The sequence below is a fragment of the Tigriopus californicus genome, chromosome 12 (genome assembly GCF_007210705.1).
Source record: "Tigriopus californicus strain San Diego chromosome 12, Tcal_SD_v2.1, whole genome shotgun sequence".
Taxonomy (NCBI): domain Eukaryota; kingdom Metazoa; phylum Arthropoda; class Copepoda; order Harpacticoida; family Harpacticidae; genus Tigriopus; species Tigriopus californicus.
The window spans coordinates 3,941,122-3,956,994 of NC_081451.1; the positions used below are offsets into that span (position 1 = coordinate 3,941,122).

Sequence of the window (15,873 nt, forward strand, 5' to 3'; positions counted from 1 at the left end):
GGCCATGGCACTTGTCCGTAAATAAGGTCAGTGCAGCACTATGGGAGTAACTTGTAACTTAATCGCAGTTCTTGACCACAAATAGCATGCGGACCCTGCCAACTGCGCCATGTTAGATCTTGATATCACTACATAATTAAAAGTGGAAGTCTTTATTTCCTGTTTAGGGAACTGCACTGCCTCTTATACTTGTTCCCAAAGAGCACAGATCCTGTCCATGCATAGATTATCACACAGTGGTGAACCGGCTTATGACTCGGATCATTTCATTCATACGATGGGCTTTGATTTCAATCTTGAGCGGGTCGATCATGGTTGCAGAATGAGCGTGAACGTCTCTAACTCGGGGTCACCAGTGTGGGAAAATAACTCGAACGAATCAGAAGGCTTGTTTGGTTTTTTTTTATATTACCCAGATTCTGCCCAAAAAGATCATTTAGTGAACCTTTTAAACAATACAGCCACCTGATATCAGGTCTCATGGGGAGCAAGCAACCCCTTGCTCGTCCGAAAACACGCAGCACTTTTCATGAATAAAGGCGGGAAACAGTCGTCGCTACAGAGACATGTTTAATTAACAGATGGTGTCTATATATTTAGTGTTCGTGAGTCGAGATATTTATATTAAGGGAAATGCAACTCTGGTGAGTGTGATGGAGGGAGCAAGAGTAAAGTAAATGGCAATTGAATATTAGTTACTAGATGATAACAAAGAGTTAATGCTTGATTGAAAGCACACCCCCGATGACGCCCACTCTTTATTTTCTGGCTAAAATTCAGTACCATCTATTCATTACTTTAAATCTAGGGGCACACATTTATGTTATTTAAATCTAGAAGCATGCATGCCTCTTTCACGGCCGGCACTAACACAGATGCCCATGTCCACGCATTAGTGTCAATTAGTGGCTCCTCACCAAGGCAAGTTTTGGCTTTATCCCAATCACAATGTCGGTAATGTTGAGACAGGCCCAGATGCGATGGAACAACATAGTCTATGTATCCTGGAAGGCAAAAAGCAACTCATGATAACAAACAGAAGGCTCAAATGGGCCCCCTGAATTAAGGGGTTATGCATTGAGAGCTGAAATTCCAATATACTAAAACCTCATGGGGTCATGTTCCTCGAAAAAAGTCAGTTTCGAGACAAGAAGGAAATTGCAACCTGTTGCAATCAAAAATACCTTTGGAGAAATTGGCTGTGTGGTGCACCGTCAAAAAGTCTGTTGCATTTGGACGGGCTATGTATTTCGACCTCCTCCGATATGGATAGAAAGATGGTGACCTCTTCACGTACGCTTGTGTGCTCAGACTGTTCCTTAACTTATCCTCAATCTTTCCAGCTTTGCCAGGTTCTCCATCGTCCATTATGACTTTGCCGAACTCCTTGAAGAAAAATTTGTTGAGGAATGTGTATGCGCCAATGAATGAGGGGTTCCGATTGTTTGCTTCCTCTTTTTTATGAATTTCTTGAATCAGAGCATAAAGAGTAGTCATGCCATTTGTTGGCAGAAGGAACTCATCCACGTCCACTGTCACCAAAAACTCAAAACGGTTGATGACTCTCATCTTGCAGTCATTGATACAGGTGTGGTGAGCATTGTGTAGGATATCATTCCGGCCGTATGGAAGAGTCCACCGAAATAGCGTGATCAATCCTTTGGTTTCATAATATTTGAGAACCCTCCGAGCCTCGGTTCCTACAGAGGTCTCGTAAAACACAAAGTGGGATACCCCCAAGATTTTGTACATCTCTATGAACTCAACCAAAGCAAAAGGAGAGTTCCAACGCCAAAAAAATGGCTTAATACATGCGACAAATTTTCCATCTGTATCAGCTGGATTTGGTACGGCCAACCGATGTATCCTCAGTTTAGGCAAGGAGGTATTATTTTGATCTAGAGGACGTGAACTCTTCAAGCGAACCCAATGGGCCGTAGGCCAAACGGATACAGATATTGATGAGAGATGGCACTCAAAGAAAAAAGAGCAATGGGACGCTCCATTGAAGGGTAATTGGATTCTAATTTCACTTCGCACCGTTTTCAAAAGCTGTCCGTCCTCTTGGAACACATCGCAAAGGATATCCGAAACAAAAGGCGCATAGTTGGTGGGTGCCGCCCCCAGAACACGAATAAATGGGGCGGATGAGTTCCGAATGTCCAGGAAAGCGGAGAAAGCAAAAATTCTGTATCCCTTGACCTTTCCTCCTATCCAATCATCAAAAGTTGGATCCAAGTTCAGCATGGGAGGGGTTAACGTGTTTGATGCGGATGCAGCTTCAGCTCCCATAGAAATTGATCCTTGCGAGGGTTTAAGATCAACATACTTATCTCTGGGTTGAAATATGTATGGTAGATAATTGGATTGACTTGCCTGAAACGGAAGTGTTATCTTGTAATTGCCACGTAGGTTTGGGCACTCCAACCGAGGGGAAGCTGCTCAAGTTAAGAAATATACGTGTATATACAAGTGTTTACCCTCAAGCAAAAAAGCGTGACGTGGACTATCAAGGTCAGGAATATGGCAAGAAGAATGGTTTGAACACAAGCAAGTCGTTTGACGAAATGCAATATATATTCACGTGTCAATTTGGACATAGCTAACCTGAAATGAATAATAATCGTCACTCAGATCTTGTTCCATCCACTCCCTCTCTTGTATTAAATTGTACATTCTAACAATTCTAAAAGAAGTCCTTATTTAGAACGTCATGTAGCCGAAACGAAAAGCGGGAGAGGCGCGAAAGAGTGCTAAATATACTACTTTGCAACTCTAAGTCCAAAAAGTAACATTTATAAATGCATACGCACCTACAATCCCACAGATTGGCAGAGCAAAAAGTTATAGTAAACAAAATTTATCTAACCTTAACCAACCGCGTGACCACTTGGAAAACAAGAACACTTAACCTGGTTGTTGCATCAATATTAGGACCGGCTTAACGTGCGACTGCTCTCAACTGAAGACAAGACTCAATTCAGAAAAAGTTTACTTGAGGAACAGATGTTCCACTTGAGGTTCCCTTGCTCTACTGATCAAGCATTTGAGATTCTTGCCTTGTTCAGGTTGGCTCTTAGACTGCTTGCTTGTATCAGCCAGCTCATTTTCACACTAGAAATCCAAATATTTCACGACCAGATTGAAGCACTATAATGACTCCCACCAACAATTACAAAATTAAAACAAAGGAGGGATGGTAACTGGGATATTCCATGATCACCTTACGCCTCACCTCTCACAAGTCTTGCATCACAAGCCTAGGCTGTTAGACAAAAAATGAAGACTCATGCATGAGAATGATGAAACGGGTCTTCAAGACTTTTGTGACACGGCCATTCTCATTTGTTAAGATGACTCGGACGACTGATTCAAGGCCTCCAAAGCGCTCCACTGAGTGAATGTAGATCGAGTTGGAGGAGCATGATATTCGATCCCGATGTGGTTAAATTAAACATACCCTTGTTTGTTTGCTTATTTTTGGAGATTCTAGGTTTGCTTGAAAATATTAGCTCTACTTTCAAATAAGTGCTGTATAAGTGTTGTCAAACTCCAGCTTGCTCATGAATTTCGCAATACCTTAAATTATGTCTCAGAGAACCTTGTTCCAACGATTTTTTTTGCCTGCTCGTGCTGGATCGTACACTCGTACATTCGCCTTCACAACGTCAGAGGAAAATTGACAGAACTGTCTGCTCTTGTGCTCAAAGTGCCGAAAATAATATTTTGGCAAACAATAGTTGTCATATCTGCATGTTATGGTGCATCTGCACGAGAAACATTCTGTCACAAAGTTTGCCTAACCATTTCGGAAATGCTTGGTATTTGACAAACAGTTCATTTCTGAGCCGTCTGAGAACCTACCAGATCAAAACAGTTTGACAAATATTTTGAATTAGATTTCTAATCCGATGAACTTGCAAGTGATTGTATCATTTCCCGATGGGTCTTTCATTCAATATTTATGTTATGCACGGTAAACAAGATGATTAGTACCTATGATGAACATAGGGAAAACTGAGCACTGAAATTTGAAAAAAACACCGATGGGCATTATCATGATGAGAATGTTTCGCTTTCCAAAAAGGTCCTTTTAACTTGAAGGCATGTTTTGCCCCGTTCTATGAACTATACCTTAAGCCACCTGGTGATTCATTTTTAATAAAAGAATTGCTTTTCAAAAGGTTTTTGAAATTCATTTTGACTATAAATCATAAACCAATTGTTTGGAAACGAAAACCCGACCAATTTTCCAACTCATTATAATCGTGAATAAATGGACAACACCTCTCCCAAAGTATCATATCATTTAATAGGCGGGTACGGGTCGAAATATGACAACGATATATAGTTCAAAGGTCATGTCAGAAACGTTAATACAAATATAGTAAGAGCACTAAACATGATAAAGACAATTTGGATATTCATATGCAGTTAACATTATAGATGGCATTGACTAAAAAGAGTTCAGTTTTATAGAACAAATAAGGACCCGCCCCCAAGAACAGACGGCATTTGACAGGGAAAGTGATGGTCATGGTCAGCTTTAAAGTAATGAGTCAGGGTCGGCACTTCCATTGTCTGGACGGGATGAGATGAATCCGGATTCCGGAGATAGGTGTTGGTTGGTTGATCGATTGATAGATCATCATTCAATCATTCAATTCTCGATAGGAGATGAAAGTGTGACTGCTGAATTAAGAGGGGATGGGATGACATCTGATGACTTTGAACATTGATTGACAATTCCAGGCCCCTTCATACTGTAAGTTGGGGTTATCCTGTGTCAAAATGAACCACAATCAATACCTTTTTCTTTGTTATAAACCATCATGGATCGAATGAGTAGCAGAGACCGAAGCCGAATTGAGACCAATCAAAAGAAAATGCGTTGACACCGGAGCTAAAAACTGATGGGGTTTTTGAAAAGAAAGAACGGCATTTGGTGTTCGAGTCACTGGCAAAGAGATCAATAGTGGGAGGATAAGGGAGAACTTCGAGTAGTGCAAGGTAGGACAAATGGGATAGACCCCAATCTTGAAGATCAAAGAATCTGGATAGGTGGTCCGCAATGGCAATGCGAGGATCTGAACGAGGAAGCCACAATGATTGCAGGGTAATGAAGTGAGAACGACAAGTAAGGTGAATGGACATTGCCAGGCCCTGCAGAGACCTCACCTTAGAACCCTTACCAAGAATTCGAGAGACATTTTCATTGTCACAGAGAAGAAGAATGATATGATTTGACCAAGAAGGAGCTGAACAAATGACCAACTCTTTAACAGCAAGGAGTTCGCGAAAGGTAAAGCTAGTGGTACGTTCCCAATCAGTTAATGGTCGAGAAAGGGCCATGGAGGAGACACACGAGCCAGGTCATGACAGTGTTTGATGTAGGATAGGAGTAACCATGGGAGATTATGTTTAACGTCAGCACGAACGATTAAAAGGAAAAATGAAGGAACAAATATGGGAGTAATTTGACTACTATTGTTTCTGCGTTGCACAAGGGAACCCTGGATGGTATGGAAGTCCGCAGGAGAAACATTTCTTAGCCTCGTGGTTGGGGTTGGGGGTACGACTATTGAAAATCTGGTATGGAGCAGATCTACTGAACCCACGAGATTTGTTCAGGAAGCGAAAAGACTGGCCATTAGAAGGATGCTGCAGGGGGCCAAACTGTTTGAAAGATACTGACTTATCATCAATTTTTTTCCGGTCACGATTGTTGGCGACATGAACACGGGACAAATGTCGATCCACAGTTTCAATCCGTTTGATTGTGGTTTCATCAAGGTGATGGTTCCCTTTAATTTAATTTTAATTTTAGAGTTAATTGTTGATCGTACTTTAGGGCCGATTTGACGTCAGACAAGGTCTGCACGGCTCGTTTGTGATGAAGCAGAAGCTCAGTAATGGGAGAGAGGTCGTGAGAAGCAGAGAGCCCAAGAAGGACCCGAGCATCCTCCAGAGAGGCAGAGAGAAGAGGGGAACCTAAAAGGGGTTCTATCTCCTCCAAGGCAAAACCCAACATCACAGAGGTCTTGTTTATGTCCCGCAGATTGTAGGTGCTTTTGTTTAAGCCTTCGCACGATCTCGCCATTTCCAATCTGCAGAAGACCGATTTGGATCGGATATCTGAAGAAAGGTAGCCCGTTCAGATTTACTTGTAGTAATGGGGGGGGAGGGAAATGTAGGGCTTGAAACATCATCAAAATGAGCGGTTTCACGGACATCATCGTAATGAGCGGTCAAGAAGAAGGCGAGTGAGTTACAGTAGGTGTCTTAGAGACAAAAAAGGGGATCGAATAGAAATGTTAAAGTGCTCACCGGGATCATTGGCCATGAGTCCAGAACTGGCATCCCCCACAAAATGACCAAGGGGGTGAGGGTGAGATAACAATCCAGACGAAGTAGAGGGGAGGGGAGGGGGGCATTAACCCACTTGAACGAGCGTCTCGCCAGACATCGGGGTGGGTGGAAGGGAAGCGGAACCACTGGGAGGGGCGAGGGATTGAGGCGGAGGGACCAACTTGGCCGCGATCTTGTTCCCGAGTTTTTCCAGAAGATCGGTTTGATTGCGAATTAACGCCTCCGTTTGATCCGCCGTACATTCCCTGAAGGATTGACGCATGTCTTGGGCCACTTGGGAAAATTGAGCCAAGAGTTCCACGTTGGCTTTTCCAGATATTGTTGGACGGAGAAGCGAGGAGGGGTCGAGGGAATAAGCTTGAGAAAGCAAGTTGAGGACGATTGCGGAGGGATGTGCTGAGTCAGAAGAACCACCGGGTAATGCCTTATCCTTCCATATCTTGCTTATTGATTACTGACTACTTAGACTTGAGAGTGAGAATATGGATAAATAGAGGTTCTTCCTAAAGTAGAAATGAGTAATTGTTGTTGCCTTAGGCCGGTTCTTTGAATCATGGCTAATTCATGCACTAATCCATGTACAAGTTCCCCGTTAATTAGCCGTGACTTAGTTCACGAACTTTTTCGCTTTCTTTGAATCATGGCTAGTTCATGTACAGTTGGCGGTGAATTAGTTACTGACCTATTGGGTCAAGAGCTACATTGAATTTTCCGGCCAAATTTGTGGGAATAACAGAATACTAAATCAAAATAAGATCTTAACTGAGGGTGACCAGACTTTGGGAAAATTGGCTGAAACGGGAATGTTTTCCCGAAACCGTCGAAATTAGGTACCTTTGTTTGATATAGAGATTTTAAGAAATCTTGTTTGTATGTCCGAAAACGGACCTTTTGTCAGGCATTCTACAAAAAGCTTGGGATATTCGACATTGTTTTGTTCTATGCTTTAATAGTACACAGGTTTGTGGCCAGCCATCTAGTTAGAATCGTGATTTTTCACTAACCCACTCAGCTTGCAAAATATGTATAGGTGTTTTCATAAGCAATCTTTTTGCCTTGGCTCTCAAGGGCACTCATTCATGAAATAGTTGAACAAAATCTTCTCGGTCGCTCAAAAAGTTATCTGACATTTTCCTTAGTGTTCCTGAGTGTGGCTCAGAGGCCCCCTATTCATTCAACTCGTGGAATATGAATGGCCATAAGGAAATGTATTTGCTTAATTACATATGGGGCATAAGCATAAGCAGTCACATTTGTAGTTTATAATTTTTCACTTTAATTTATTATAATGATGATGATATGTTTTTAATGTTCAATTCCAATTCTGTTTGAAATACATGAAAATCAAGCACAGGGAAATTAGCCATGGTTCTTGTCATTTCAGTTTAGCGGCGAATTAGGAGATCAATTCTTGCCGTCTAGTTCATGTCTTGTTTAGCCAACGAATTAGTGCATGATTTGGTCGCGACCAAATTTAGACATGATTCAGAGCACGCAAAAGTGGGGTCGTGGACTAATTCGTAGACTAATTCATGTGTCAATTGACTTAGACGCGATTCAAAGAACCGACCTCTGGGATCATTCTCATTTGAAGAAGAACATAATGCGTTAACTCAATCGCGAAAAGCTAATTCCCAAACTAAGCGTCCCCGTCCATATTCCAGTTGTTCATGGCTTTGCGTATAAACGTTCCATGTATCACAATCTAGAACCATTCGAGAACATCTTGTCTTTTACCATGTTTTCTTAACCCTCTTTCGCTCTCTCTCAATGGTGTTTGCTCTAATAATAGTGAATCTTGAGTCCCATTGAATTAGATACTTTAGGACATGATGCCACCTGATTCAGCGTTCTCTTCTTTTGACAAGTCGGGATTTTGTGAAGGGAAACATTTAACAGTTGTATCGAAACCGAGGAATCCATTTGCACTGGCAATTCATCATATGAAGTTATGATGTTATTAGAACAAGAGAATGTTGAAAGATATCATGCCTGCAGAGCGAGAATACAGAAAAAATGAAAAGAGAAGCCAAAAGAGATTTTCCTAGCTCTGCTTCAAAAGCTTGATATTACTGCCAGACTTTCTTTTTATGCTGACAGGACGACGTTAGTTTCTGGCAGAAATGGCCGAGATTTCAGTAGATTGGCAAATGACCTAGACCAAATCTAAAACTACTATTGGCTTACTAAGAGTAATATGGCCTTGAACGAGTGAAATTCCGTTTGATGACTTTCGGGTCAATCAATGCATTTGAATACTCGAATTGTTGATAATGGAGTAAACAATATTGAGTAGCTATCATCTATGAAAGATTTCGGTGTGTTGTATGGCTGAGTGGTGGTTGTTGACCAGATCTTAAAATCGCTGGGAGGTGGAGGTATGCAAGAAGATTAAGCTTTTGAGACTATGGGTGAAGAGGTCGAGCGAGCATTAAGGCAAACTACAGAGAGGTGTAAAGCTTTGGGATTTCATACTAGTGCGCCCTCTGGTTCTACCATGAAAGAAGTGTCACCACACATCTTACTGAAGGTAAAAAGTTGGCACCAAATATTTTTTTCGTATTTTCTGCATATTTTTATCACTGGCGATGTAATGCCATCTTTATCAAGTGAATGTTGAACTTAAATGGTTCAAAATAATTGTCGAACGATTTCCAAACAGGGCGTACAATTTTGTCAATGAAAATTTGGAAGCACTGGATGTGCTAAATTCATGGTAGTTCTTGCCACGATTATGGCGCAGCCTGACTAGCTCACACAACTGAAATCCGATCCGGTACTTTACACGTCTCTATTGGTGACTAGAATAAGAATACAACATCTTCCTTTCCAGGGGAGGACAGGGACACAGGACGGGAAATAAGTAATACAACGAAATATGGCAAGAAGTGCTAGCATTGACCAGACATCCAGCGGGGAAGTAAGGTCTCTTGAGCAAAGTTTGTTTTGTTTGTTTGTTACGAAGTCAGAGGGCAGCTCTCTCGCTCGGCCTGCCATCTGAATGGTGGGTGTTCCAATTGAGGGATATTCCCATTGCGTCATCACAGCTAACATTGATTATTACCGCACCCTCTGGAATGACCACAGGTTAGCCCATTTAGGTTGTTAAAGCATAACAACGTAATATAAATATCGCAAAGTAGCTTGGACTTGGCTAGCCTGGGGTCGAAACAGGATTCGCAAAATGGAAAGCAGATGCTCTACTAATACGGTACCCCAGCAAGCCTTCCTAGGGAAGGCATTGGTTGGCCTCATATGCAGGCACAGTAGACATCAGTCTCTCTACTTATGCTGAGAGAACACAAAAAATTAGCTGGTAGGACATCTAAGATTCCAGAGCTCAGTATTTTAAAGCAAAGGAATGAATCTTACATCGGAAAAAATGCAATTACTGCAAAAAGTACTATATCTTCCCTCGATCTAAGATTTACTCCTTCGCTTTGAGCAATTGGGTTGAGGAGCCGCGTCAAGGATCTAGATCGAATCTACTCTTGGCCCACCTAGAATGACTGGAGCGGAATGAAATTTCGGTCAATGGCCTTTGGGTCAACGCCTTTAAACACCCCATTTGTAAATAATGTAGGAAAATATATTGAGTTGGTCCCTTCCATGAAATATTTACGGGTAGTCCTCCAAAATAATGGACAGTTCTATAAGCATATCCAGTTGGAGGTGGTGCTTTTCAAATGTTTGGTTGGATATATCGCATGTTTAAGTCCAGAGACAGCATCACGATGCTGCCTCTGTACAAGTCGATTGTTCAGCCACAGCTTGAATATGCTTAACCCATTTGGGTTTCAATTAGTTAAGCAGGTTTCCAAGAGGTCGAACAAGGTAGATCATGGCCTTTTGTTGAATAGATTTTGCACTATTCTATGGTTGTGGTAGTCTCTAGTCTCACCTGTATTTCTTTGCTTCTACTGCTGAAAGTTCTTCATCTGGGAACATCATTCGGTCTTATCGTTCTCATCCTGATCTTTATCACGCCCAGATAACATAGCGCAGTGTTAGTTTTCCAACCACGCCCCTCAACCTGCACCCCAACCCAGCGACACGTTTATCGAGCAACCACAGGAGCTCTTCGTCTCCCCCACGAATCTTCGACACGATTCGTGAAAATGCGCCTCATTGAACGAATCGCCAATCACCTGGTGTAAATTTCGAACAAGTTGAATTTGGCCCGCAATCTGAGAGTAGCTCAGATAAGTATGTAAAATAACATCAGCCCATTAAAATACATCATTGTCAAAAAGATAGTCAATTATTATCAACCGCACTCTTAGTTATGTATTGACGTACAGTTTCAAAAACTTCTATTCAGCATATGCTTAGTTATTACAACTTGAAAATTGTGTTTTACACCAAAAAAGATCGAAAAGTGGCCTAATCACGTTTCCAGTTATTTCCAAGGCATATTTTTTTTTAATTTTTATTTTGTGCGGACTTCCTTACCGCTACCGTGATTGGAATCCCAGCAGTTCAAGACGAGAAGATTATTTATTATACTTGACTTTTATTTATATATATTATTTGATCGACCAACGAATTGGAGTTGGCTGATCTGGCTAATCCTTGAATATAAGGTGAATCCGGAATTTTAGTTAAAAACTTGTCCAAGTCTGACTTAAATCTTGCTACTGGATCAACCCCTACATAAAACCTACGAATATTTGAGGGCAGCAAATTGAACAATGAAGGAGCCCGAGAAAGAATATTATTATAATATTATTAATATTATTATTGTCTTATTTCATAGAACTACATTTAAGTAAAATTTCCAGTTTTTGAGATTTCTTTTAATGTTAAAAGTAGCAAAAAATGTCACCTAAAACTTAGAAAAGATCAAAAATTGTCCTTTGATCTAGCTAAGTGCCAAAAGCTGTTCCGTCCACCAGCCAGGGGTGAAAGGTCCTGACTTATTGAATTCCCGTGTTGAACGGAAACATGGAACTCCTGACCCAAGCACTAGGTAAAAATACCTTGATAGCTCTCAAAGATGGAGAGCACCTAGTACAAGGGCTTAAATTTCTTAGACCTATCTTAAGGCCTCCGGTTATAACCCTAATCAGGGCATACGAGCAATAGTTCGAGCTTCCTTTATCAGGGCCTCGAACAATCATCAAATGACTAAGGATACAAATCGCTAGCTACCTCTACTCCCCATTGGTCCCAGATCAATCTCGATTGTCTGGCATACCTGGGCCAATCTTCAAGGCTAACTATCCTGCAAAATGTGGTCACTATCCTAGTCTACTGTGCATCTGATCAAACGATGCTGATCTCTACACTTAGAGTCTAACACCGGATTCTTGCCAAATCAAAGATGAACTTCGGTTACAGTTCCATCTACTTTATTCAGTTGCTCTACATGAAAATGACACTCTACCAATCAGCTGTCTTGCTCGGGTAATGAAAGAAGGGGTAATTGCTTGGCCATGGAAGAGGGAAAACATGAATGGATAGAAACTGGTTTGATCCTACTTTTTGATGAGGGCGAATCTTGCGTCCAACGGAGATCCACGGCGATGACGTCGGTTCGATGGGATTGAAAGTCCAGAATCGAATTGACGGAGTAATATCAACGATTGACTGTATAGCTTCCAGAGACTTTTCAACTCGTCTATACTGGATATGACGTACTGTTGCACTTCCCAGGTCCTCTTGACTCTGCACGGCTTCCTGGGTCCCGTCTCCAAGCGTTGACTTTCACTGCTCTGGTTTCAAAATAGATCGACTTGATTTCCAGCACGTTAGCACAATTGTCCTTCGTTCACCCAACGAGTAGAGCTTCACGATCAGAGAGGTCCTTTCACTTTGGTGTTCCAACATAACCCTGTTCTGCTTGAGCACGAAAGATGTGACTTATCTCCTCGAGATCCAAAAGGTGCTTCTGCTCTCCTCGAGCGCAAAAATGTGACTCCTGCTCTGCTCGAGCCCAAAAATGTGACTGTCCGTTGATTCAACCTTTATAGATGTTGGCTTGCTCTTCCACATGGAGGCTAAAAGGGTGGCGACGGCGACGGTTTCTTCGGTAAAACTGTTGCACCTGCATGACATCTGACGCGAACAAGGATTTTCACATACATGCCAGATTACTCCTTTCGTCAGGCTAGCCACATTGGCCATCAAGGGGTTTCTGGATTGCCGACAATGGATGTGTCTCCTTGATAGGTGTGGGATGTGGGTCACATCTGACACAATGGGTCTAGACGGCAAAGGGTTGACATTGGGACTGATACGAACATTCAGGAAGAATTGGTAGTATTGCTGTCAGGGGGCCAACATTTTGGTAACGTCGATCTTGAGGGTGAGATTGCTTATCCAGATCCTCTTCCCCCTTCTCAAATGCTCACGAGAATATCGTTTTTGATGACCGAGGATTTCCTGTTTCTCTCTCCTTCAAACATGTAGCCGACATTCCTTCACCCATGGTTGTAGCTGGGCTGAACAGCCCTCTGGGTACTGGAGCTTTTCATGGTTTGATGGTTTGATGACGTCACTACGATTAGGCTGGCATTTGGTCGACATCTGACCGACAAACGGACTACATGATGGGCAATCCAACAATTTGGGATTTTCCCAAGACAATAACATATTTTATCTTAACATTTTGATAAAAACCGTTCCGGGAACAATCATTCATCTTGTACATCATTTATCCATGTCATATTAGGATGATGTACTCGATTGTGGACGGAACAAAAGCTACACTATTCCATCATGCTCTTAAAGTATTTGAACGATACGTCTGACAGTTAAAAATTCAATTTGTCTCTCTTTGCAATAACTTATTTCTACGTACTAGCGATATTGTTATTCAACGTTAGTATAATTTTGTCAAAATTCAAGATCAAGCTTAATTAAAGTTGCGATTTACAAGTATGGCATCACAATTGTGAAATATTTGAAGCAATATTGCAAACTCTTTTCGGGATTTTCTACCAGTTTCAAGATAGTGAAATATTTTCATTGATATCTTAGGCGTATAAAAAAGAAGATTATACTTCAGGCAATTGCTTTAAGATATAACCAGAGCAATTTGTAGTCAAATTTGATGCATTTCGTCCATAGATGTAGCCTTAGACAAGATGATTCTAGTTTTTGAGGACGTCTGTTCAACTCTAGCAATCTCTGAATTTGTTCCATAGGGTGGGGCACAGTCTAGAATTCCAAAGTTTTGCAAAAAGAGTTGCAAATTTCTTTATTTATTTTGAAGTTCTTCCCCTTTGCCACCATAAGTTCCGAGGACATTTTAGAACGGTTACCCAACTGATTGAGTATGTACGTAGACCGGGTCATTGAGGGACTAGAGGGTCGATGTTGTTTATCTTGACTTTGCCAAGGCCTTTGAAAAGGTAGATCATGGCCTTTCAGTTAGCAGGCTCCATGAGATTGGGACCCAAGGCAAGGTTCTCAATTTCTTAAGCAGTTTCATTTATGGTAGGAAGCAATTGGTTAAGGTTGAGGGATCCCCTAGTGACGTATACGATGTCAAGTCAGGTGTTCCTCAGGGCTCCATTTTGGGTCCTCTCCTTTTCATCATCTTCATTGCTCCGCTTCAGAAGCTTGGAAGTGGTAATACAGTGGTCACCGCTTAATAAACCCACTGGTTAATAGGCCCAACTGCTTTATAAGCCCCAATTGGCCCGGTCCCGAATTTTTACTAAATAAATAACATCGTTTAATGAGCCCAAACCACCGCTTAATAAGCCCAATTTTTTGGAATATCGGAACTTTTTCGTGAGTGATTTTGAGGTTTCAAGTCAAACTTTATCCGATTCCGAAAATTTTCCTCATGAGCAGACCAGTTGCAGACCAGTTGAGTACGTTACTGATGCACGATACATTACATTAAGAATCAAAACAAGAAATCATAGTGATGGCCACAACTCAAAAAGTTAGCAATTCATTTCATCGGTCATGCTTTACGTATTTGTTTATTTCGGTTTGAAAAATTCAAAGTTAGTTTCAACATTGGATCACCTTTGAAAATGTCTGAGAAAAGAAAAAGAAACGATCTTGACTTCAGCGAAAAGCAAACTCTAGCCAAGAAACTGAAGGAGCTTGGCAAAGTGAGTCAACGTGAAGCTGCCACAGCACTTGGAGTATCCAGATCTTTAATCAGAAACATTCAAAAAGGAGAGATTGACGTAAATTCCAATCAAGACCCATTAGACAAGAAAAAGCGTAAACGACATGGAAAAGACAAGCAAGTTGAGGAGGCTCTGTTCAAATGGTTTCAGTTTGTTCGATCCAGAAGTGCTCCCGTTAATGGACCCATTCTTTGTCAAAAAGCCACTGAAATTGCTCAAAAGTTGGGCCATGAAACCTTCAAACCAACTGAGGGTTGATTTAGTAGGTGGAAGAAGAGGTATTTGATCTCTTTCAAGAAATTGCAAGGCGAGGCAGCCTCGGCAGATGTCCAAGGAGCTAAGGACTGGATGAGCAAAAACTTGGATTCCATTCTGGACAAATATCATCCCAGTGAAATCTATAACTGTGACGAGACGGGAATTTACTTCCGGGCTCTTCCTGACAGCACATATGTCGAATCAAATCAAAAAGCTGATGGACGAGGTTTCAAGACTGCCAAAGATCGAATTACAGCACTAGTTTGTTGCAACTTAGCTGGGGAAAAGGAGAGACTCCTAGTCATTGGAAAGTCCAAAAACCCAAGAGCTTTCAAGAATATCAGAAGCTTTCCAGTCAGCTATGATTCTTCCAAAAATGCTTGGATGACAGGATCAATTTGGATGAATTGGCTCAAGGAATGGAATGGACATTTAAGGAAGAAAAAAAAGAAGATCCTTTTGCTCGTGGATAATTGTTCAGCCCATGTGCTAGATGAACTGTCTCAAATCAAAGTCATGGCTCTCCCTGCAAACACAACATCCATCATGCAACCCTGTGATATGGGTATAATCAGAACACTCAAGGCTCATTTTAGGACCGAAATGAGACGCTCCATTCTCGATCTTTTGGGCGACGAAAATGACAATAATCTGACAAGTTTAAGGGCTAATGACGTCACGAAGAAAATGACCATTCTTGATGCAATGCATATGCTGTCTGGAGCCTGGGCCAAAGTTTCTTCCCAGACAATCATCAACTGTTGGAAAAAAGCCGGATTTTACAACGATATCTGCAAGGCCATGGAGTGCTTTATAGGTCCATATCAAGTCACAATTATTCCTTCGCTCTTCAATTGAAGTCATCCCCAGCTCCATGAGGCGTTGGGAGTAGTCGAGGTCACGGCCAATCCCACCAACATATTTTGTGAAACGTCTTTGAATGGCTTCCATCTTTGCAATACCAAAACTGGGGTAAATGCAGGATAGCCATATTCAAGTGTGGGTAGGACATTCGTTTTAAAAAGTTTAATTAGTACATCCCCCCATCTTGTGGTAAAGTGCCGCCTTATCATACCCAACAACCTGTTGGCCTTGGAGCGCTGCACTGACACATGTTCACTAAATTTCAGACGCGAGTCAATCCAGATACCTA

General features: G+C 41.6%; 1 protein-coding gene across 1 annotated transcript; it reads right to left on the reverse strand.

Annotated features, from left to right (window-relative positions):
- Nucleotides 1-436: 436 nt before the first annotated feature.
- LOC131892345 (uncharacterized) lies at nucleotides 437-2,245 on the reverse strand. The gene is made up of 2 exons (XM_059242157.1): nucleotides 1,185-2,245; nucleotides 437-1,004 (listed from the first exon to the last, which is right to left on the reverse strand). Exons 1-2 carry the CDS (start codon nucleotides 1,750-1,752, stop codon nucleotides 805-807), a joined length of 768 nt encoding a protein of 255 aa, XP_059098140.1. The 5' UTR covers nucleotides 1,753-2,245; the 3' UTR covers nucleotides 437-804.
- Between the last annotated feature and the right edge of the window lie 13,628 nt (nucleotides 2,246-15,873).

Bases quoted from the DNA above. Each gene is read 5' to 3' on its own strand.
- LOC131892345 (XM_059242157.1), bottom strand. From the start codon at position 1,752: ATGTACAAAATCTTGGGGGTATCCCACTTTGTGTTTTACGAGACCTCT. The intron at 1,005-1,184 runs GTATTTTTGATT...TTTGCCTTCCAG, and splicing joins CACAGCCAATTTCTCCAAAG to GATACATAGACTATGTTGTT.